The sequence below is a fragment of the Bos javanicus genome, chromosome 4, assembly GCF_032452875.1.
Source record: "Bos javanicus breed banteng chromosome 4, ARS-OSU_banteng_1.0, whole genome shotgun sequence".
NCBI lineage: Eukaryota > Metazoa > Chordata > Mammalia > Artiodactyla > Bovidae > Bos > Bos javanicus.
In genome coordinates this window covers 112224531-112248808 of record NC_083871.1, presented here as the reverse complement: position 1 = coordinate 112248808, position 24278 = coordinate 112224531, and the positions used below count along the sequence as shown (strand labels likewise).

At 45.2% G+C, this 24278-nt stretch overlaps 1 protein-coding gene across 1 annotated transcript in view; it reads right to left on the bottom strand.

The window, feature by feature from the left end:
• Positions 1-24278, bottom strand: part of CNTNAP2 (contactin associated protein 2) — a 2325186-nt gene that overhangs the window by 236505 nt on the left and 2064403 nt on the right. The window contains exon 18 of the mRNA XM_061415014.1: positions 19608-19826. Within this exon, the coding sequence (XP_061270998.1) occupies positions 19608-19826 (219 nt within the window). The remainder of the gene's footprint in view (positions 1-19607; positions 19827-24278) is intronic.

Below are 24278 nucleotides of genomic sequence, written 5' to 3'. Positions count from 1 at the left end.
GTATGCATTCGATCCCTGGGTCGGGAAGATACCCTGGAGAAGGGCATGTCAACCCACTCCAGTATTCTTGCCTGGAGAATCTCATGGACAGATGAGCCTGGTGGGTTACAGCCCATGGGGTCACAAAGAGTCAGATAGGACTGAAGCAATAGCATGCACATATGCTCATATGATGTGTTCTGCTCATCTTTGGAGCAAAATTAGCATCTTCTTTCTGTTGGTCTTATGTCCTGTGTTCTCTCTCTCACACACATAGTCAAGAATCAGAGCTGTTTCATCTGCAGCCAAGAATCAGAGCTGTTAGCTCACACTCTCTCACTCTCAGGCTCCAAGCAAGCATTTGCAGACCTCAGTCCCAGATACAGGCTGGATTTATGGATCTGGGAGGGATCAGTACAGCTCTCATCACCAACCTCGCAGGCTGCATGAGCTCCCAAGATGGAGACAGCAGAAAAAAAAGCGAGGGTTGGGATGGAGTGGGACAAGAGCTGGGAGCTGGAGAGGCTGAGGACAGAACTGGTGTTCTGAGGTCAGGGCTGCCCGGAAGGCGTGCTTATGTGTCTTAAATGATACCTGAGGCCAAGTAGGAGAGGAATATGGGAAAGGCCTATTTGATTGGGTTATTTTTGAGATCTTCCTGAGGCCTTACAAATAGCTGTGAAAAGAAGAGAAATGAAAAGCAAAGGAGAAAAGGAAAGATATAAGCATCTGAATGCAGAGTTCCAAAGAATAGCAAGGAGAAATAAGAAAGCCTTCTTCAGCGATCAATGCAAAGAAATAGAGGAAAACAATAGAATGGGAAAGACTAGAGATCTCTTCAAGAAAATTAGAGATACCAAGGGAACATTTCATGCACAGATGGGCTCGATAAAGGACAGAAATGGTATGGACCTAACAGAAGCAGAAGATAATAAGAAGAGGTGGCAAGAATACACAGAACTGTACAAAAAAGATCTTCACAACCCAGATAATCACGATGGTGTGATCACTCACCTAGAGCCAGACATCCTGGAATGTGAAGTCAAGTGGGCCTTAGAAAGCATCATTATGAACAAAGCTAGTGGAGGTGATGGAATTCCAGTGGAGCTATTTCAAATCCTGAAAGATGATGCTGTGAAAGTGCTGCACTCAATATGCCAGCAAATTTGGAAAACTCAGCAGTGGCCACAGGACTGGAAAAGGTCAGTTTTCATTCCAATCCCAAAGAAAGGCAATGCCAAAGAAAACTCAAACTACTGCACAATTGCACTCATCTCACACGCTAGTAAAGTAATGCTCAAAATTCTGCAAGCCAGGCTTCAGCAATATGTGAACCGTGAACTTCCTGATGTTCAAGCTGGTTTTGGAAAAGGCAGAGGAACCAGAGACCAAATTGCCAACATCTGCTGGATCATGGAAAAAGCAAGAGAGTTCCAGAAAAGCATCTATTTCTGCTTTATTGACTATGCCAAAGCCTTTGACTGTGTGGATCACAATAAACTGTGGAAAATTCTGAAAGAGATGGGAATACCAGACCGCCTGACCTGCCTCTTGAGAAATTTGTATGGAGGTCAGGAAGAACAGTTAGAACTGGACATGGAACAACAGACTGGTTCCAAATAGGAAAAGGACTACGTCAAAGCTGTATATTGTCACCCTGCTAATTTAACTTCTATGCAGAGTACATCATGAGAAACGCTGGGCTGGAAGAAGCACAAGCTGGAATAAGATTGCTGGGAGAAATATCAATAACCTCAGATATGCAGATGACACCACCCTTAGGGCAGAAAGTGAAGAGGAACTAAAAAGCCTCTTGATGAAAGTGAAAGTGGAGAGTGAAAAAGTTGGCTTAAAACTCAATATTCAGAAAACGAAGATCATGGCATCCAGTCCCATCACTTCATGGGAAATGGATGGGGAAACAGTGGAAACAGTGTCAAACTTTATTTTTTTGGGCTCCAGAATCACTGCAGATGGTGATTGCAGCCATGAAATTAAAAGACGCTTACTCCTTGGAAGAAAAGTTATGACCAACCTAGATAAAATATTGAAAAGCAGACATTACTTTGCCAACAAAGGTCCATCTAGTCAAGGCTATGGTTTTTCCAGTGGTCATGTACGGATGTGAGAGTTGGACTGTGAAGAAAGCTGAGCACCGAAGAACTGATGCTTTTGAACTATGGTGTTGGAGAAGACTCTTGAGAGTCCCTTGGACTGCAGGGAGATCCAACCAGTCCATTCTGAAGGAGATCAGCCCTGGGATTTCTTTGGAAGGAACGATGCTGAAGCTGAAACTCCAGTACTTTGGCCACCTCATGCGAAGAGTTGACTCATTGGAAAAGACTCTGATGCTGGGAGGGATTGGGGGCAGGAGGAGAAGGGGACGACAGAGGATGAGATGGCTGGATGGCATCACTGACTCGATGGGCATGAGTCTGAGTGAACTCCGGGAGTTGGTGATGGACAGGGAGGCCTGGCATGCTGCGATTCATGGGGTCGCCAAGAGTCGGACAGGACTGAGCGACTGAACTGAACTGTCAATAGCTCAGTTGGTAAAGAATCCACCTGGTCATTATTAGTGAGGGAATGTGTGGTGAGAGTGGGTTCAGCAGGTGAAGATCCAGCACTGGCTTAAGGGTTAGCCGCAGCACATGACGGGGGGAGCCCCTCTGAAGCCGGGTGCAGGGACGTGAGGGAGGCGCAGAGGTGGGGACAGGAGGGGCTGGGACAGGGGGGCATGGGCACCTCTACATCCCAAGGTGGGTGTTTCCTCCCACCCTTGACTCTGCACCAGAAGCTCAGCTCGGGGCCTGTGCGGTGTGTGTGCGTGTGCGACGAGAGCAAAAGAGTCACTGGGTAATCTCGGCGGGACATATGTGACTGGACAGGACCCCTGAGGATAGCAAATACTATGCAGAGCGGACGACAGCACGAGCTGTGTTGGGACAGGCAGCTAACAGATAGCTAACCCAGGAGATGTCGTCTGTCGTCATCATTGCACTGACGTCGACATCATTGCACTGACATCATCATCATCGCACTGACGTCGACATGGTCGCACTGATGTCATTGTTGCACTGACGTCGTCATTGTTGCACTGACATCGTCTTTGTCGCACTGACGTCGTCTTCGTCGCACTGACGTCGACATCATTGCACTGACGTCGTCTTTGTCACACTGACGTCGTCTTCGTCACGCTGACGTCGACATCATTGCACTGACGTCGTCTTTGTCACACTGACGTCATCATCAATGCGCTGACGTCATCATAGTCGCACTGACGTCATCGTCGCACTCACGTAGTCTTCGTCGCACTGATGTCGTCATCGTCGCACTGATGTCGTCATCGTCGCACTGATGTGATGCAGCTGTAAGTGAGCATCAGGATTCCTTCAGGATGGAGACATGGGTGATGACAGAGGTTCACGAAGGAGAACTGGCTGGGGGTACTGAGAATGAAACACCTGTAAGTGTCGAAAAACAGAATAGACAGAGCAGAAGAACGCTTCAGTGGGTTGGGATCCTGGGTCAGTCAGTCCTCCTCAAGGTCGACAATAAGGGACAAAGAGAGTGAAAGAACGGAAGAAAAGTTATGGAGCGTGGACGCAGAAGTGTCACTATTTACATGACAGTAAGCTCAGAGGAAGAGAAAAGAATGATGCAAGATGGAACTATGTGAAGAAATAAGGGGCCAGAATTTTCTGGAATAAACAATATTAGACTTCAGAAAGAAGGAGCCCATGAAGTGATGAACGGAGTAGATAAGAAAAAAATCTCTTCCACCTACACCTACAGCTGTAGTTCTCACTTAACCAGAGGCCCACCACTCCAGTTGTGCATAAAATGAGAGAAAGCTTGACAACACAGATGGGAAAAGGCTAACAGGATCATTTTTCACTAACCTCTAAAAGAAATTCAGCATTTGCTTCAATTAGAAATGTAGGAAAAATCACAGTAGCGTTAGCCACTTTTGTATCACTATTTTTAACCAAAAAATCATAGATTTTCTATGTTCTAGATTTTTGGAAATATCATAATCATAAAGACCATGATGAATTTGAAATTATGAGTTATGAGCAGTTATAAGACCTGATTCTACGTCCTATTATTTAAAGTACTGGTGATGAGCAAACATATTATTATTGTAAAATGAACGTGCTGTTTTAAATGCTTTGATAAGTGTATTTGTTTCTTTTATAATTCTGTGACTTTCATTCATAGAAAACATTTCCTTGGGAAGAGAGATATAGATAGTACCAAATTGCTCCCCAAAGGTTAAGAACTGATGCATTATAATGAAGTTAAGACATAGTAAAGGAAAAGAATGTAACTTACATCTAATTTCTCAGTATCAACACTGCCTATAAAATACAATGGACTACTATTCTCACAGTGTTGCTTTAAATAGACATTCACAAGTATATGAGACTCTGAAGGACTCATCTATGACATTTTAGAAAAAAACTGCTCTTGAGTAAAAATAAAAATAAATCTAAGAGTAGATAAGTGTGGGAAATAAGAGTAAGTGAAAAGAAAACCACAAATATTAATGTTTTTTTCGTAAGCAGTTAAAATAAGGATATTCATAAGATTCTGCAATTAAAACCATAGACGATGTCAACATAGCAAGTAGTGAGGTGGCAAAGGAGATCAGAGGGTTCTTGGTCTCATTCAGAATAGAGACATCAATTTGGTTTTGTAGATGATAGAGACGAAACATAAGTTGAGTCTTAAGAAGTTAGGCATAGCTGCCAGAGGAATGAAAGTAGAACATACAGCTTTAAAATCTGGATTTAAAACTTTTAAAACTGAATAATATTCAGTTTAACCAGTGAAGGGTTTACCTGATAGTTCAGTTGGTAAAGAATCCAACTTTAAAGAATGCAATGCAGGAGACCTGGGTTCGGTCCCTGGGTTGGGGAGATCCCCTGGAGAAGGGAAAGGCTACCCACTCCAGTATTCTGGCCTGGAGAATTTCATGGACTGTATATCCGTGGGGTTGCAAAGAGTCCAACAGGACTGATCGACTTTCACTTCACTAACCAGAGAAAGGTAATAGATTGTGGGGTGGGTGAGCAAACAAAGAAAACATTGTAAATTGAAAACGCAGGGTAAGGTGGTAGAAAGTGTACCCTGATATAACAGTAGTTTCAATAAATGAATAAAAAGAGACTCTCAAATTAGATTTAGAAAAGATTCAGCATTATACTAAGACACACATTTAAGTAAAAGGATTCCAACACCCATATAAAAACACCAGGCAAATATTAACAACAAGAAGAACTGCACAGTAGTTATAAGAATAGAAATAAAATTGTGTGATGGAAAACATCAGAAGGAATAAAGATGGAAATTATATACCTGTAAAATGAACAATAAATCAAAAGGATTATGAACATAATAGTCTCAAAGAATACAGAGCTATTAATACCAATGGTAGTTTGACGTTTACACTCAGAATGTGATCAGACAAGCAGTACTTGGAGAAATTAAATATGTACATACCCTACATCTCAGTAATTCTCCAGGCCATACACAGATGCATGTGTGTTCACGCGAGAAAATATACAGATAACGGGGATATGCACAAATAGATTTGCTGAATAATTATTTGTAGAAGCAAAGAGTTCAGGAAACAAATATTCATCACCATGGGATGGAATAAAGAAAGAGTGGATATACACATCGTGGGGCTTCCCTGATGGCTCAGACAGATTCAGTAAAGAATCTGCCTGCAATGCGGGAGACCTGGGTTTGATCCCTGGGTTGGGAAGATACCCCAGAAGAGGGCATGGCAACCCACTCCAGTATTCTTGCCTGGAGAATTCCACTGGCAGAGGACCCTGGCAGCTACAGTCCATAGGGTTGCAGTGAGTTGGACACAACTGAAGCAACTTAGCATGCACGCACGCCTTTACATTAAAATATCTTTTCTGAATTGGACCATTCCAACCGCTATGAGAAAACTAGAATGAAAGACCTCAGAATCCTTGAAGCTTTTGTTCTTGTGGAACATGAGGTGTTTTACATGGAAGGTGAACAGTAGGTCTGGCTGCTTTCTTGTTGTTCACTCAGTCGTGTCTGACTCTTTGCAACGCCGTGGGCTGCAGCACTCCAGGCTTCCTTGTCCTTCAGCATCTCCTGGAACTTGCTCAAACTCATGTCCATTGAGTCGGTGATGCCATCCAACCATCTCGGTTTCTGTCATCCCCTTCTATCTTTCCCAGCATCAGAGTCTTTTCGAATGAGTCGGCTCTTCGCATCAGGTGGCCGAAGTATTGGAGCTTCAGCTTCAGCATCTTTTGGCTGCTTTCTTAGGTTCACAATCTCTCTTTAAAGGGGTAAAAGGTTTTAAAGCTCAGTAGTAGAGCATTTGACTATAAAATATCCCTCTAAAAGTTTCTAAACATGGAATCTCTGTTGTAGAAAATTAGCTGAGTGCCTATGGAAATAGGTAGGGAGTATTAAAAGCAGTATTAAAAGCAGACATCATTTTGCCGACAAAGGTCTGGATAGTCAAAACTATGGTTTTTCCAGATGTGAGAGTTGAACCATAAAGAAAGCTGAGCACTAAAGAATTGATGCTTTCAAATTGTGGTGCTGAAGAAGACTCTTGAGAGTCCATTGGACAGCAAGGAGATCAAACCAGTCAATCCGAAAGGAAATCAACCCTGAATATTTATTGGAAGGTCTGATGCTGAAGCTGAAACTCCAATACTTTGGCCACCTGATATGAAAAGCTGACTTATTGGAAAAGCCCCTGATGCTGGGAAAGATTGAGGGCAGGAAGAGAGGAGGATGACAGAGGATGAGATGGTTGGATGGCGTCACCGACTAAGTGGACATGAGTTTGAGCAAACTCTGGGAGATAGTGAAGGACAGAAAAGCCTGGCGTGCTGCAGTTCATGGGGTCACAGAGTTGGACACGACTGAGTGACTGAAAACCAAGACCGCCTTTTGGATACTCACAGGAGGTTGAAAGCACACTGTCAGTTTGATTATGTTGGGAGTATATGTAAGAAAGGTAACAGTTTTGTCTTCATAACTCACTTAATATGTTAAAACTAATTGTAAAACAGACAGCTGGGACTGCAAAAGTTAATTAGTTTTGACCATTAAAAGACAAAGAGCAGGAAAGCATATGGTGACTGTTAGTGGAGAAGGACCCTCCTTGGCCTGTGAGCTTGGCAGGGAGGGGGTTGTTTTACTAAGAAGAGAGCAGACACCTCACCTGTGACTTCACGGCAGAGCCTGGTGAAGGCAGTCACGTTAAGAAAAGAATAAATGTGCTGCCAATGCTTGCGGAGAACAGCTGTGATGGAGTGACAGTTCATGGAGAGGCTTCTGTATTTTGCTTGCATATTTGCTTTTAGATAGTTTACTGATTTCATCTAGTGATTTTTTTAAACTAGATTATATACAGCACATCTTTTTCTTTTATTATTTTATCTGCGTCAGTGGTTTCTAGTTACAACATCTCTCCTCACCTGTTTGGAAGAGAACGACGAGATCAATTTTAAGAGTCGGGGGAGAAACTGTGAGGGTCCCAGCTAGCAATCTGAGACCTCAATTTGAAAGAGGGAGACTAAAAACTATATTTAGGGCCTAGAATGATCTGAGATGCTATCTTTCATCAAATGAATTTTTCTGTGACTCTTTTTTAGGCTTCAGTCATGGTTGATTTTAGTCTGTGGTACCCAAAGAAAAAGGTATTTCCAATGATGGCAATGTGACTGTTAACTCAGTGAAAGTGAAAGTTGCTCAGTCATGTCCAACTCGTTGCGACCCCATGGTCTGTAAGTCCCTGGAATTCTCCAGGCCAGAACACTGGAGTGGGTAGCCTTTCCTTTCTCCAGGGGATCTTCCCAACCCAGGGATCGAACCCAGGTCTCCCGCATTGCAGGTGGATTCTTTACCAACTGAGCTACGAGGGAAGCCCGTTAACTCAGAGTAGTAACAAAAATATAAATTGCTTATTCATTCATGTTATTGCTCCAGCAAATCCACTGGGCAACTACTCCAGTGTTCTTCTAAGTCTCTCTTGTCATGTAGTTCCACTTCTAGGGGAAGGACACAAAAATAAACAAAAATATCACAAGTTCTAAGGAGAAAGTAAAATGGCAAATGACTGGCTATGTCAGATTGGGTGGTCAGATAAGGCCTCTCTGAGGAGGTACAGTGCTGAGACTGAATGACAAGAGGCAGCCAGTCTTTAAGATATGGAAGCACCCTAAGTGTCCAACAACAGATGAATGGATGAAGAAGATATGGTACATACACACGATGGAATATGACTAAGCCATAAAAAGAATGAAATGCTGCATTTTGCAGTCAGGTGGATGTACCTAGAGAGTATTAGGCTTAGTGAAATAAGTGAGACAGAGAAAGATGAACACTGTATATTGTCACTTACAGTGGAATCTAAAAAATAAAACAAATAAATGTATACAACAACACAGAAACAGACTCAGATATAGACAGCAAACCGGTAGTTACCAATGGGGAGAGGGGAGGGGCAAGATAGGGGCAGGAGAGTGAAAGACACACACTACCATTAATACATGTATAAAATAAGCAAGCAATAAGGATATATTGTACAGCACAGGGAAATGTAACCATTATTTGGTAATAACTTTAAATGGAATATAATTTATAAAACACATCGAGCCATTATGTTATACACTTGAAACTAATATCATAAATCAACTGTGTGTGTGTGTGTGTGTGTGTGCATGTGCGCTCAGCTGTGTCTGACAGTTTGCGACCTCATGGACAATAGCCTGTCAGGTTCCTCTGTACATGGAATTTTCCAGGCAAGAATACTGGAGGGGGTTGCCACACCCTCCCTCCTCCAGGGGATCTTCCTGACCCAGGGACCAAAGCTGCGTCTCTTGCCATCTCCTGCATTGGCAGGCAGATTCTTTACCAGGTGGGCTACCAGGAAAGTCCCTACTTCAATAAAAAAAAGGAGCCAGCTTTGATGTCTGGGGAGGAGTTTCAGGTAATGGGAGTGTAATGCTCTAAAGTGGGAATAGGCTTGGTGCGTTCAAGGAACATACCAAGACTGGAGACCAGTTGGGAGACTGGTTACAATAGTCCAAGCAAGAAACAAGCATGGCTTCGACAAGAGTGGGCCCAGTGGCTGGAGATAGCAGTGGAGGTATTTGAGGCACAGTCTAGATGGATGCAGTCATAAGACTCATTATTGATGGGCAGTGAAGAGGGAAAAAGGACACCAAGGCTAAAGCCAAATTCTGGGCTCAAGCTGAAATGGGTGGAGGGTGATGTCCTTTACTGAGATGGGAAGGCTGGTGGAAGAGCAGGTTTGGGGCAGGCACCAGGAATTCTCCCCGCCATATTTACTCTGAGATGACACCAGACAGACATCCCCTGTTGCTGACAAGACAGTCCTGTATTTGGATGCAGAGTTTTCAGGAAGAGTGAGGCCTGGAGCTTTTGATTCCAGAGTTGCTAAGTCGTATCTGGCTCTTTGCAAATCCATGGACTGCAGCACACACAGGGTCCTCTGACCCTCACCATCTCCCAGAGTTTGCCCAAGTTCATGTCCACTGAGTCAGTGATGCCATCCAACCATCTCATCCTCTGTTGTCCCCTTCTCCTCCCGCCTTCAATCTTTCCCAGCATCAGGGTCTTTTCCATTGAGACAACTCTTCACATCAGGTGGCCAAAGTACTGGAGCTTCAGCTTCAGCTCAGTCCTTCCAAAGGAATATTCAGGGTTGATTTCCCTTAGGATTGACTGGTTTGATATGCTTGGAGTCCAGGGGACTCTCAAGAGTCTTCTCCAGCACCACAGTTTGAAAGCATCGGTTCTTCAGTGCTCAGCCTTCTGTATGATCCAACTCTCACATCCATACATGCCTACTGGAAGAACCATAGCTTTGACTATACGGACCTTTGCTGGCAAAGTGATGTCTCTGTTTTTTAATACGCTCATTTCAGAGTTACTGGTGCATAAGTAGTATTGGAGCCACTGGACTGGATGAGATCACCCAGGGAAACAGATAGTTGGGGAAGAAGCTTCTGTGTCTGATGTGCCAACATTTAGTGCAAGAGAAAGAACTCATAGGATAGACTTGAGTCCTGGCCAGTGAGGTTGAGGGAAAGTGGGTGCCACGTGCCATGGACTCCAAGAAAAGAATGCATTTCAGGAAGGAGGGCACGTGAGCTGCTCCTGAGAGCCTGGCGGAAGCCGGAAGGTCGTGTTCTGGACACAGCTCCAGAGAGCTCCATGTTGACCCTGACCACCTTCGTAAAGGGTTTACCAAAAGAGCTAAAGAGAAAAGCAGCTTATTTCTATATCAGAGAGACTCTCAAGTAAGTCGTCTTGTTCGTCCCCTGCTGCCAGTGCTTTGGCATAAAATTCTCTTGTTCTTCCAAGCCTTTTGTGCGCTTGTCAGATGGTGAGTCCCTGCCTGCCTTGATTTTTGCTTCTGAGACTTGAATGTGATCCACGGACCACCTGCCGGGGCTGACCCAAGCCCAGTGACTGGAGTCCTGCTTGAACGCTGGGTCTTCTACTACAGGCTCTGTGACTGACAGTTGCATTTCATAGTGGGGTACAGCTATCATCTGGGGGTGCAAGATTTTGGGGACTGGTTCTCCCAGGCACTGTGGTCAGCCTTGGCTGAAGCTGGAGCTGAAGGCAGTGCTCCAAAGCCATCACACTTTTCCAAATATGTGGGGGCCAGAGTCGCTCCCCAGATGAGGGACCTGCAGTGGCGATGATCAAGATGGCCTTAACGTTCTCCTCAGCTTGGCTCAACTTCAGACATGTTTCTTCTGATCATAGACTCTGTACTCTCCTATTCTTAGAGCCTTTATTCTTCCGCTGCTCCTTTCCTTTGAGATGTGTGTGTGTGCATGCTAAGCTCTTACAGTCGTGTCTGATTCTTTGCAACCCCAGGCACTGCAGCATGCCAGGCGTCCCTGTCCTACACGATCTCCAGGAGCTTGCTCAAACTCATGTCCATTGAGTTGGCGAGGCCAACCAACCATCTCATCCTCTGTCGCCCCCTCTCCTCCTGCCTTCAATCTTTCCCAGCATCAGGATCTTTTCCAATGAGTCATCTGTTAGCATCAGGTGGCCAAAGTATTGTAGCTTCAGCTTCAGCATCAGTCCTTCCAATGAATATTCAGGGTTCATTTCCTTTAGGGTTGACTGGTTTGATCTCCTTGCTGTCCCAGGGACTCTTAAGAGTCTTCTCCAGAACAATTTGAAAGCACCAATTCTTCAGTGCTCAGCCTTCTTTATGGTTCAACTCTCATATCCACACATGACTACTGGGAAAACCTGGGATCAAATTCCACTTCTTGTCTCTTACCAGCTGCCTGATCTTGGGCTGTTGACTAACCTCTAGCATTACTTTCTTCACTGTGAAAAGAAAACAGTACCTACTTTTAAGGTTCTCACGTGGATTCAGTTCAGTTCAGTTCAGTTCAGTCACTCAGTTGCGTCCGACTCTTTGCGACCCCATGAACCAGAGCACGCCAGGCCTCCCTGTCCTTCACCAACTCCTGGAGTCCACCCAAACTCATGTCCATTGAGCAGTGATGCCATCCAATCTCATCCTCTGTCATCCCCTTCTCCCGCCTTCAATTTTTCTCAGCATCAGGGTATTTTCCAATGAGTCAGCTCTCCGCATCATGTGGCCAAAGTATTGGAGTTTCAGCTTCAACATTAGTCTTTCCAATGAACACCCAGGACTGATCTCCTTTAGGATGGACTGGTTGGATCTCCTTGCAGTCCAAGGGACTCTCAAGAGTCTTCTCCAACACCACAGTTCAAAAGCATCAATTCTTTTGTGCTCAGCTTTCTTTATAGTCCAACTCTCACATCCATAAATTACTACAGGAAAAACCATTGGCTTGACTAGATGGACCTTTGTTGACAAAGTAATGTCTCTGCTTTTTAATATGTTGTTTAGGTTGGTCATAACTTCCTTTCCAAGGAGTAAGTGTCTTTTAATTTCATGGTTGAAATCACCATCTGCAGTGAATTTGATTGCAGTGATCTTGATTGCAGTGATCTGCCCCCCAAAATAAAGTCAGCCACTGTTTCCCCATCAACTTGCCATGGAATGATGGGACCAGATGCCATGATCTTAGTTTTCTGAATGTTGAGCTTTAAGCCGACATTTTCACTCTCCTCTTTCACTTTCATCAAGAGGCTCTTTAGTTCTTCTTCACTTTTTGCCATAAGGGTGGTGTCATCTGCATATCTGAGGTTATTGATATTTCTCCCAGCAATCTTGATTCCAGTCTGTGCTTCTTCCAGCCCAGCATTTCTCCTGATGTACTCTGCATATAAGTTAAATAAGCAGGGTGACAATATACAGCCTTGACGTACTCCTTTTCCTATTTGGAACCAGTCCGTTGTTCCATGTCCAGTTTGAACTGTTGCTTCCAGACCTGCATATAGGTTTCTCAAGAGGCAGGTCAGGTGGTTTGTATTCCCATTTCTTTCAGGATTTTCCACAGTTTATTGTGATCCACACAGTCAAAGGCTTTTGGCATAGTCAATAAGGCAGAAATAGATGTTTTTCTGGAACTCTTGCTTTTTTGATGATCCAGCGGATGTTGGCAATTTGATCTCTGGTTCCTCTGCCTTTTCTAAATCCAGCTTGAACATCTGGAAATTCATGGTTCACATATTGTTGAAGTCTGGCTTAGAGAATTTTAAGCATTACTTTACTAGTGTGTGAGATGAGTGCAATTATGTGGTAGTTTGAGCATTCTTTGGCATTGCCTTTCTTTGAGATTGGAATGAAAACTGACCTTTTCCAGTCCTGTGGCCACTGCTGAGTTTTCCAAATTTGCTGGCATATTGAGTGCAGCACTTTCACAGCATCATCTTTCAGGATTTGAAATAGCTCCACTGGAATTCCATCACCTCCACTAGCTTTGTTCATAGTGATGCTTCCTAAGGCCCACTTGACTTCACATTCCAGGATGTCTGGCTCTAGGTGAGTGATCACACCGTCGTGATTATCTGGGTCATGAAGATCTTTTTTGTACAGTTCTTCTGTGTATTCTTGCCACCTCTTCTTAATATCTTCTGCTTCTGTTAGGTCCATATCAATTCTGTCCTTTATTGAGCCCATCTTTGCATAAAATGTTCCCTTGGTATCTCTAATTTTCTTGAAGAGATCTCTAGTCTTTCCCATTCTATTGTTTTCCTCTATTTCTTTGCATTGATTGCTGAGGAAGCCTTTCTTATCTCTCCTTGCTATTCTTTGGAACTCTGTATTCAAATGGGTATATCTTTCCTTTTCTGCTTTGCTTTTCATTTCTCTTCTTTTCACAGCTATTTGTAAGGCCTCCTCAGAAAGACATTTGGCCTCTTTGCATTTCTTTTTCTTGCATCATCTTGATCCCTGTCTCCTATATAATGTCATGAACCTCCATCCATAGTTCATCAGGCACTCTATCAGATCTAGTCCCTTAAATCTATTTCTCACTTCCACTGTATAATCATAAGGGATTTGATTTAGGTTATACCCGAATTATCTTGTGGTTTTCCCCACTTTCTTCAATTTAAATCTGAGTTTGGCAATAAGGAGTTCATGAACTGAGCCACAGTCAGCTCTCAGTCTTGTTTTTGCTGACTGTATAGAGCTTCTCCATCTTTGGCTGCAAAGAATATATTCAATCTGATTTCGGTGTTGACCATCTGGTGATGTCCATGTGTAGAGTTTTCTCTTGTGTTGTTGGAAGAGGGTGTTTGCTATGACCAGTGCATTCTCCTGGCAAAACTCTATTAGCCTTTGCTCTGCTTCATTCTGTACTCCAAGGCCAAAGTTGCCTGTTACTCCAGGTGTTTCTTGACTTCCTACTTTTGCATTCCAGTCTCATTTTTTGGGTGTTAGTTCTAAAAGGTCTTGAAGGTCTTCGTAGAACCGTTCAACTTAATTGATGTAAATAAAGCATGAGAGCCCTTGGCTTAAATATCATCTGGGACGTCTTTGCCAGTTTGTAAGTTGCTGCTACAGACTCAAATTTGTGGGAAAGGGGAACAACTGATGTATTTCCTGCATTTTGATTCCTTCAATCTGGATCGGAAATTTTTTATCGTAAATTTTTCAGATACTAGAAAGAGCCATTTTATTCATATACAGATTTGAGTGCACTTCATGAAGGGAATTCCATTTTTCTCCCTTGCGTACAAATGGTGATTTTCTTTACTGCCTCAGTGACCTTGCCAATTTCAGACGGCCATGGGATCATCTACTTATGAGTCTGAAATGCTGAGGATGTGAGGAGCAGCTGACCGAACCAGCCCCACTGTTGGGTTCAGGGATGTGGGCAGTTGTCCAGGGCTGCTCGCAGAGCATAGCCCAGAGAATGGTCCTCGCACGCTGTCCCCTTTGCTTATGAGTCTATCTAACAAACCTTGACTCTGCCATAAACTCAGGAGCTGTCACTCATGAGAAAATTTTCCTGATGGACACACTGTCTGGCAGAGGAAGAGGCGACTGCAGCCCTCCTGCTCTCATGGGCCAGGACATCCTCCCCAAAATGGTGCTTCTCCCATCACATATCAGCCAGGCGCCAGTGCAGCACAGAGGATCCTGAAGGATGGAGGACTACTTCCCAGCTTCTTTCGGGGTCACATCTTGCACAAAAGGCTTGGCCTCCTTTATCTTCCAGAGGGATATCAGAAGAGGTCAGAGTCAAGTGAGCTGGGCCCGAACATCTGTCATAGTTCAGAGGACCTAACAACCATGGACAGAGGAGCCTGGCAGGCTACAGTCCATGGGGTCACAAGAGTCAGACACAACTTAGCAACTAAACCACCACCACCAACCATCTTGCCCAAGGAGCCCTTAGGAGCTTGACATCCTGCTGGAGCCTCCAGCTCTCCTGAATGCTGACCTCCTCCTTAAACCACTGCTGAGCACAGTCCCACGCTCTGGCCCGGGTAGATTTTGTTGCACACAAACCCCTGCACCAGCACTGTTCCCCCCCGCCCCAGCCCCAAAGAACCCGCTCACCTGTCCCCAAAGGCTCACGTTGACCCTGCCCCAGGCTGGCCGCTGGGCTCCAGGCTGAGGGTCTGCCAGACCCCTGTTCCCTCCCAGCCTGGCCGCTGCAGCTTCGGTGGTCAGGACTCCGGACTCACTGGCATGTCTTTCTGCTAACCTGGGCTCAGTGCAGCCTGGTGTTGTTTGTACTTAGATAATGACCTCAAGTGTGTCTGCTCTTCTCCACCTACTGGGTAAAATCTGGCCCATGGCTGCATGGAGGCTGCAGGTCTGAGCCTCTCATGATTCATGGGCCTCTGCAGGCCATGCTGGAATGCATCCCAGGCTACTCGCTCATCATGGACCAAAGACACAAGAAAGCTTCTGGTGCTTTTCAGACAAATCCCAGCAACCGCTCTTCTCTTCCCTGTGTCACTTTTCATTTTAAAATGAAATCATTATCTTTTCACTAAACCACCATCATAGCTGGATCCCGTAACTTCCAAACGACTTGTGTTAACCGGCTTTTCATGGCAGCTTCTAGTTGCCTCTTACCAGCGGGGTGATGAGAACTGTGTTCTCGTTTTCTTAGTGACTGTGGAAGAGGAGATGGAGCCCGGCTCTGGCTAACAAAGGCAGCGGGCAGAGGGTGGGCGTCCTGGGAGTCCACTTTGGGTCCAAAGCCAAGAATGACCCTGGGTTTGTTTTAGCTCTAAGCTGAACTTTATGCCTGTCCACCTCTAGAAGCCCTCGTCAGCTCTGGTCACGTCTCTGCTGCAGACAGTGTTGCTGGGCGGTATTTGAGATGGACACTCACTCACCATCTTGGCGAGAAAATTCTTGCACCCTGGCTAGCTGCTCTGTGGCCACTGTGGCAGGTGAGTGGAGTGGCTGAAGACTGATTTTGGATATCAAGGGGCATCTAGCCCATGAACTTTCCTTCAGGGCTGGTGGGCTGAAAAGATGCCAGGTGAGTATTTGGGGAAGGAAGAAATAAGCCAGTTGGAAGTGAGTTCTGTAGGAGCGGGTAAACATGACCCAGCAGAAGGAGAAAGCTAAGGGAATAAAAGGTCAAGGGAAAGGTGGTGAGACAGCTCCCAGCTCATGAGTGCTGGCTCTGAGCCGGGTACTCTACGGTGCGCTTAGCATGGACGGGCTCATCTCCACCTGACACGCAGGAACTGTATTCCCGTCTGACGGAAGTACTGGGTAACTTGTCAGTGGTCTCTAGATGCTAAGTGGCATAGGTGGGGTGGTTACAAGTGATCACTTGGCAACTCAGACCTTTTCAAACCACTTAACACATAATCTTAAATGGTTAAAGTTAGAAGAAAGTTTGGAGAGCAACAAATCCAACACCTTGATTAGATGAAAAAGGAGATTTTTATTAGATGAAAAGAGGAAAAGTGATAACTCTTGTTATTAGAGCTGAACTGAGAACTGCTTCTGGTTATCTGAATCCCTATTGAGTAGTCTTCAGGTAACTGGCTCCAGGATTTCATAGCCGTTGAATTTGTTATTTTCTGAAAACAAGCCCCCTCCCATGTCCCCTGGGGTAGACTTCTATTGCAGAAGATGTTGTTCATACTGGCTCGAAGAGCGTTTCTCATACCAGCTCAAACAGCTTGTGTCTTGGCGATGAGACTCACGTCCACATCTCAGATAACAGGAAATTAGAAACTGGGGCAGGGGGCCTTTCTCTTTCTCATCAAGTGAAAGGAAATTGCTAACTCATCACATCAGCCAACTTCTGTGAACCTTTTCTCTCTCCAAGGTCAACAGTGGTTTCATAATTGCTAAACTCAAAGAATATTTTCTTGGCCCTATTTCACGCATGGCACTTGGTATGATTTGTCAGTAATAAGCAAACTGTTTCATGAAACTCTCTCCTCCTGTGACAGCCCCTCTCCTGGCTTTTCCTTGCTTGTTCTTTTCATCCCTCTTCGTTCTTCCTGAGATGCTTTTCTTCTGTCTGTCCCTTACATTTAAGTATTCTGTTGAATTCTGACCTCAGCCCTCTCCTCTGCTCTTTTTATAAGCTGTTTCTGGTCATCTCATTGAAATGAATCAAAATTCTTTCCAAGACCATAATAAATACTCTCCCTACCTTCTTAATTTTACAATTTTACTTAGTCTCCAAAAATATTGGAGACAACTATAGTCAGTAGACAGAAAGAGATAAAAGTAAAATTGAACCTCTGCATCCAAAGTTATCTCAGAAAAATGAGGACCTGGGTCAATTAGGGTCACCTGTTATAATGACAACCAAGTGGATCTACCCTGCATGCCTGGGATGAGCAGGGTTTATTTAGGAAGAGACTTATATCTAGGTGATCTGGCCAAGAGGTATTGATAAGGGGAGATTTGCTCACAGTATTCAGCAGGAATTTGTGGACCTGGTATTTAATATTATTAATGCATATATGTGGACTCTAGAAAAAACAGGAGAACCTATTTGTAAAGCAGAAACAGAGACACAAACATAGAGAACAGATATATAGACACTATGCAGGGGAAGGGAGTGGGATCAGTTGGGAGACTGGGACTGACAAATAGAGTGGGCTGCCACTTCCTACTCCAAGAGATCTTCCCGGTCCAGGGATCGAACCCTCATCTCTTGTGTCTCCTGCTTGGCAGGTGGATTCTTTACCACCGGGCCCACTTCTGGGAAGTGGGAAGCCTGTATATATACACTATTATGGATAAAATAGATATCTAATGAGAACCAATTAGATAGCACAGGTAAAAGAAAACGGAGGACCAATGTGTTTGTAGGACAAAATGCATTCCAGCTCTAATAAAAAATGCATTCGAATATATAGTAGATGTAGACAAATATTGTTTGATTCCGCTTATATGAGGTGCCTAGAACAGTCAAATTCATAGAGTCAGAAAGCACACTGGTAGATTCCAGGGGCTGGGAGTCGGTGGGGAGAGGGGATGGGGAGTTACTTTAACAGGCAGAGTTTCGGGTTTGGAAGGTGAACAGTTCAGAAGACGGATGATGGTGAGAATTGTACAGCACTGTGAATGCGCTTAGTGCCACCGAACTGTGCAGTTAAATATGGTTAAAATAGTAGGTTTTATATTATGTGACTTTTACCACAATAAAAAAGTTTAAGTGGCCTGTTCTCAAGTCAGTCTTACTTCCAGAGCTGACTGACCAAGTTCACACTTTTCACAATATTTCACCAAGGAGCAGACACCTACATCACCTGTCTTTCTGTGGCTTTCTAACATTCTTCAAGCATCCCACCATAATCATGAATGACACCGTGGGCACTCTGACCTCCACTGGGTAAGAGCCCAGGGGGCAGGTCACCTCTGTGTTACTGGGTCTGAGACCACCGTAGCTGACCGACTTGACCAACGAACACCCACACACCCACAGGGGAGGTCTAAGGTGGCACGGCAGCTGCAGAGTCCTTCAAACTTGCATTCTTTGCAATCCACAGAGGAAAATTAGCAAATTGCCTGAAATATTAGTATTCTGGAAAATAAAATTTAAAATCTCACTAACCATGGACACAGGTATTGCTTAGAAGTAACATTAGGTTCAGTTAGAAAATGTCAGAAGCAGAGCCCAGACTGTGGGGCTGGAGCCACTTCCTGCAAAGGGTGCTTTACTTTTTGCTCTGGTTGAGTTTCTTCTCAGTGTTGATCTCTTTCCTCTGTGTGAAGATGCTACATAAGGAGAAGGCTCCATCTCCCTCTGCCTAGAACTTTGAGGCTGGGCAGACAATGGAGTGGATTTCTACTTCTCATTTCAAGCAAACTTGAACTTAGGGAGCCCATTACACCATTCCTCCCTCTTTGTCCATCCTTCTTTTTACAGTTATGAGTGCTCTAAATCATTAAGGAATTCTTGTTGTTGTTGTTCATTCGCTAAGTCATGTCCAGCTCTTTGTGATTCCATGGAATGCAGCAAACCAGTCTCCCTGTCCCTCACTCTCTCCCGGACTTTTCCCAAGTTCATGTCTATTGAGTCGGTGATGCCATCCAACCATCTCATCCTCTGCTGCCCTCTTCTCCTTTGCCTTCCATCTTTCCCAGCATCAGGGTCTTTTCCAGTGAGTCGTCTGTTAGCATCAGGTGGCCAAAGTATTGCAGCTTCAGCTTCAGTGTCAGTCCTTCCAATGAATATTCAGGGTTAATTTCCTTTAGGATTGATTGGTTTGATCTCCTTGCCGTCCAAGGGACTCTCAAGAGTCTTCTCCAGCACCACAATTTGAAAGCATCAACTCTTCGGCACCCAGTCTTCTTTATGGTCCAACTCTCACATCCATACAGGACTATTGGAAAAACCACAGTTTTGACTCTACAAACTGTAAGGACTTCAGTGAAGGTCTAAAACTATAAACCTAAAACTGCACAGATCAGGGACCTCAAAGAAACCCTAGCCACCCTATCATCTTGTAGGATGTGAGGACTGTGACTTCCAGAAAGCAGAGAGTGACATCAGATTGAGGGCTCCTGTGTCTTCTCCCTTATCTCGCATCCTGTCTCGGAGGAGACCACAAGAGGCAAAGACACTTTTAGAAAAATCTCTATCAGAACCCCTGTAGGCGGTTTTCCTTTCCCCAAGGTGAACGCCATCACAAGCAATAGAGAAGTCCCGCTGGTTGTCCCGTGTCCCATCACTCACCCACAAACAGCTGGCTGTAGAGCTCCAGGCGGGTGTGGCCTTCTGTCGGGGCCTTGCGGACCTGCTGTGGCAGACGGTCCACCTGCAGGCTGGCCTGCTTGACGTTCCTCTCGGCGGTGACCCGGTGCCACTGGTCATCGTTGAGTGGGGTGGGCGACCTCACCACCATCTCCACTGGCCCATTCCCAACGTCAAATGAAAAGGACACTTCTGTGGCAGCTGGAGGAACAGAAACAGGAGAGCCACATGAGTATTCCCTGCACGCATGTGGGAGTGCCAAGTCGCTCAGTCATGTCCGACTCTTTGCGACCCCAAGCGCTGTAGCCCATCAGGCTCCTCTGTGGAGCCATGGATTTCCCAGGCAAGAATACTGGAGTGGGTTGCCATCCCTTCCTCCAGGGGATCTTCCTGACCTAGGGATCGAAACTGCATCTCCTTCATTGGCAGGTGGGTTCTTTACCCCTAGTGCCACCTGGGAAGCAGTATTCCCTCCCAGATACCAAAGAGCTTTAAAGCTTAAGGCTTCCCTGGTGGCTCAGATGGTAAAGCATCTGCCTACAATGTGGGAGACCCGGATTCGATCCCTGGGTCAGGAAGATCCTCTGGAGAAGGAAATGGCAACCCACTCCAGTACTCTTGCTTGGAAAATCCCATAGATGGAGAAGCATGGTAGGGTATAGTCCATGGGGTGACAAAGAGTCCAACAGGACTGAGCGACTTCACTTTCACTTTTTCTAGAGGAAAAACAAAGCAGATAGAGAGAGGAATGTACACCTGTCACCTGCTATTGTATACAGTGGTATACAATCTTGGAGGAGGGATAAAGAGTCAATTCATTGTTAATGAATCATAACCAAGGGGAGGAAAGTGAGCTTAGATTGGGGGCCAGGTATACATTTCTTTTCTTATTTTACCAAGAAGTTGCCCTCATTGAGTCTTCCCAAATAAAGAACTGAAGCCTAGGACATTTAAGTCTACGTTGAGCTTCTTAGATTTAGTGAGTAGTGGAGTCAGGATCTGAACCAGGCTTGTTAACTTCTAAAACCTGAGATCTTCCAACTCGACATACTCTGCGACTCTTCAGTGTCTCCTAGGATGTGACTTGTGGCCCTGGCTGCACTTTAGACCCATGCGAGTGCTTTATGAAACACACCTGTATGCAGCTCCATCCCCAGGGATCCCCACTCAGCTGGTCTGGGTTAGGTGTTGGTATTTTTTAAAGGCTTTCTGGAAAATACTAATATATACCTAGAGTCGAGAGCTATTGCTTTGGGGGAATTTGCAAAAATTTATTTCCTTAATCTAATTTTTGGGCTTCTCTGGGTGGCTCAAATAGTAAAGAATCTGCCTGCAATGCAGAACACCTGAGTTCAACTGAAACGGAGCTGGACCCACACAGAGGGCAGGTCCTTGCCCCCCACCGTGTCCTCTGCCAGTGGAAAACTTTAGTCAAAGAGTAAGTTTAATCAGAGAAGTGAGAAATGCTGAAACAAAGGCAAACAGTCAAAGGAGACTAAATAAAAATAATGTAGTCACTAAGCATAGTCAAGGACCTTTAGTTCTTTCTCAAGGGCTGTAGATAATATTCTGAGCCATATCTTGTGAGCTGTCTTACAGATACCAAAACCCCAGGTGGAGAAATTAACTACACGATGATCAGACTGTACCCAGGACTTGAGCTGCCACAATTCCGAGAATTGACCGCAAAGAAATGGAAACAAGTGCACCCCGGAACTGGAGATTAACTAACTGTCCTGAAACAACCAAGATGATGTGAAGCAGACCACTGATGACCAACTGAAGATGACTGTTACAGATGACTGTGCTGTTTCTGCATGTAACCCCCCTCCTCTGTTTATAAAAGCTCTCACCCCTGCGTGTTGCGGGGAGGAAGTCAGCCTTTGGGCAGATGTCTGCTACCCTACCCCTCTGGTTTCCAGCATCTGAAATAAAGCAAACTTTCCTTTCCATCGACCTGGCCTCTTTACTGGCTTCTGAGCGGCAGGCAGCCAGACCCCCCCCCACACGTACTCTTTCAGTAATGAGATCTCTGGGTCGGGAAGATCCCCTGGAGGAGGGCATGGCAACCCACTCCAGTGTTCTTGCCTGGAGAATCCCTGGACAGAGGAGCCTGGAGGGCTACAGTCCATGGGGACACGACTAAGCAACTGACACTTTCAATCTAATCTTTAAAGTTCCTCTGGAGAGTTTGGGAGCTGTGATCTGTGCAGGCAGTGAGGATGACCCTCCTCTTTTCCTGAACCTTGGGGCTGTGCGCAGGGCAGCGTGGGTCCTGCCTAAGACCCCCTTCTGGAATCACCTGCTGCACACCTTGAACACTCGCCATCTGGGATGCCGAGTCCTTCTCATAACTTCCCCTCCGGCACTGACCACAAATCATTCCTTTTATTTTCCTAGGTCTGCTCCCAGTCAACCTCCTTGATTAAATCACCTTCCAACAACAGAAAAATGGGTTAGGAGGGTGTGCTGGTAACTTCAATTGTTAGTAGCTTTCTTACTTCACATGTTAGGTTTTAAATTCCTCAGTGACCACCAAGTGCTTTATAAACACTTTTTTTAACTTTTTTTTTTTTTTCCCTGCCATTGGCAGGAAAGGCAGAGTGATGGGGAAGCAGCATGTGGATCCCAGCTCCTCAGCTTGGCGAATGCTTTTTGACAGAACAGATTCCCCACATCACTGGAGGGCCTAGCTTTGCTTAGAAAGTGATTTGGTGCCTCTATCTATCAATAAGCCTCTGATGAATCGCCAAGCAGTTTAATTAAATATCTGTCATTTTTTCTCCCCCAGGCTAATGAAAAATTCAGCCGCTTGGCACCGGTACCATTTCGAGATGATGTTGCAAGCAATCAAACTTCTAATTTAAAAACCGCAGTGGGCTGGATTCTCTTGGGACCTAGACTGTTCCCCACCCCTGGGTCAGGTCCTTCTGAGGAGGCATTTACTCTATTGAGCTCCAGAGACATTAGACACAGAGCTCAATGTAATCAACCTCATTGTACTGGGGACTTTGGCTCCTTTATGTCATTAGAAAGGGGACTTTAATTTTAACACCTGTGGTGATCCCACACGTGTGCTGGTGACATTTCTTCTCTGAATTAGGGGCTCCTGCATTCCAGGATTCACTGGAGTGACCTTCACCAAGGTTTCTACACAAGTATGATGAGAATGCAGGTCAACAATAATCTGACTCATGGACGGAATGATCTTTCCCTGAATTTCTGGCATGAGTCGATGGGGAAAACGTAACTTCAGGTTTTAAGATTGAATTTGTTCTGTTCTTGCAGTGCCGTGTTTTAGCAGATACATTTTTAAAATGTAAGTTGTCAGACTAGCCAGAGAACAAGGCTTTCCGAGCTAAGTAGGAAAGATGGTTTCATTTTAAGAGGCATCAGCAGCCATCAGGGAAATACAATGTAGGGATAAATTGAGTTGAGCCCTAAGGTTTGACTTGGAGGGACTGATGCTGCTCTAATTTTCTCCACTCCTCTCCTCCTGCTATGATGGATTTTTGTTCATGTCTTTAAGTTGCCACCATTAGGAGAAACCCTGAGGACCAGCAGCTACCAGGAAATACCCATGCTTCCCTCTCTGCTTGTCACACTGGATCCCCTGTTTCTGTCTCTGGGCCATGGTCTTCTTAACACTTCCCTCTAGAGAAGGAGAGAAGGTCCCCAGGAGCCCACTGTAGCTCAGTCCTCTCTCCCCAACTGGGTGCAGTAAGAGGGACTCCGAGAACAGTCCTTATTGTTCAGTTGCTCAGTCGTGTCTGACTCTTTGCGACCCCATGGACTGCAGCAAACCAGGCTTCCCTGTCCTTCACCATCTCCTGGAGTTTGCTCACATTCACATCCATTTAGTCAGTGATGCCATCCAACCATCTCATCCTCGGTCACCCCCGTCCTCTCCTGCCCTCAATCTCTCCCAGCATCAGGGTCTTTTCCAATGAGTCAGCTTTTCACATTCAGCTTCAGCATCAGTCCTTCCAATGACTATTCAGGATCGATTTCCTTTAGGATTGACTGGCTTCATCTCCTTGCAGTCCAAGGGACTCTCAAGAATCTTCTCCAGCACTACAATTTGAAAGCATCAGTTCTTCTGTGCTCAGCCTTCCTTATAGTCCAACTCTCACATCTGTCCATGACTAGTGGAAAAACCGAGAACAGATCCTCCTCCAAGAGCCTCCATCCAGGCTTCACTGAAGAAACCTTTGCAGTTTCAGCCCATCCCACTTTCCTGTGGTGCTTCCCGAGGAAGGGGCCATGAGGCCCCACGTGAGAGTGAAGGAAAGAGTTCCTTCATCTGTCATTCAGCATCAGCTTCCCCGACATTGCCTTTGAGAAATCCCATCTCCCTGCCGAACGGCAAGTGTGTTTTAAAAGCTTGTAAAGTTCAGTTTGCGGCTGATTGCTCTTGGTCTTCTGGGTGAGAGGAGCTGACATTTTAAAAAAGATAATTACAGAGAGAGTCAGCCAGCGAATGAAAGGGAGACAGCGTAAAGGACACCATGGCCAACGACACCATCGTCACTTAACATGCGCCTCCGGTTGGAGACGGAAGGGCTGCCCTGTTTCTGCCTGTGGAAAAGGGATTTCTGACATCTTGAAACTATTCTTATTTCCAGAACTAAGTATTTGAGAGTTGGGTGTTTC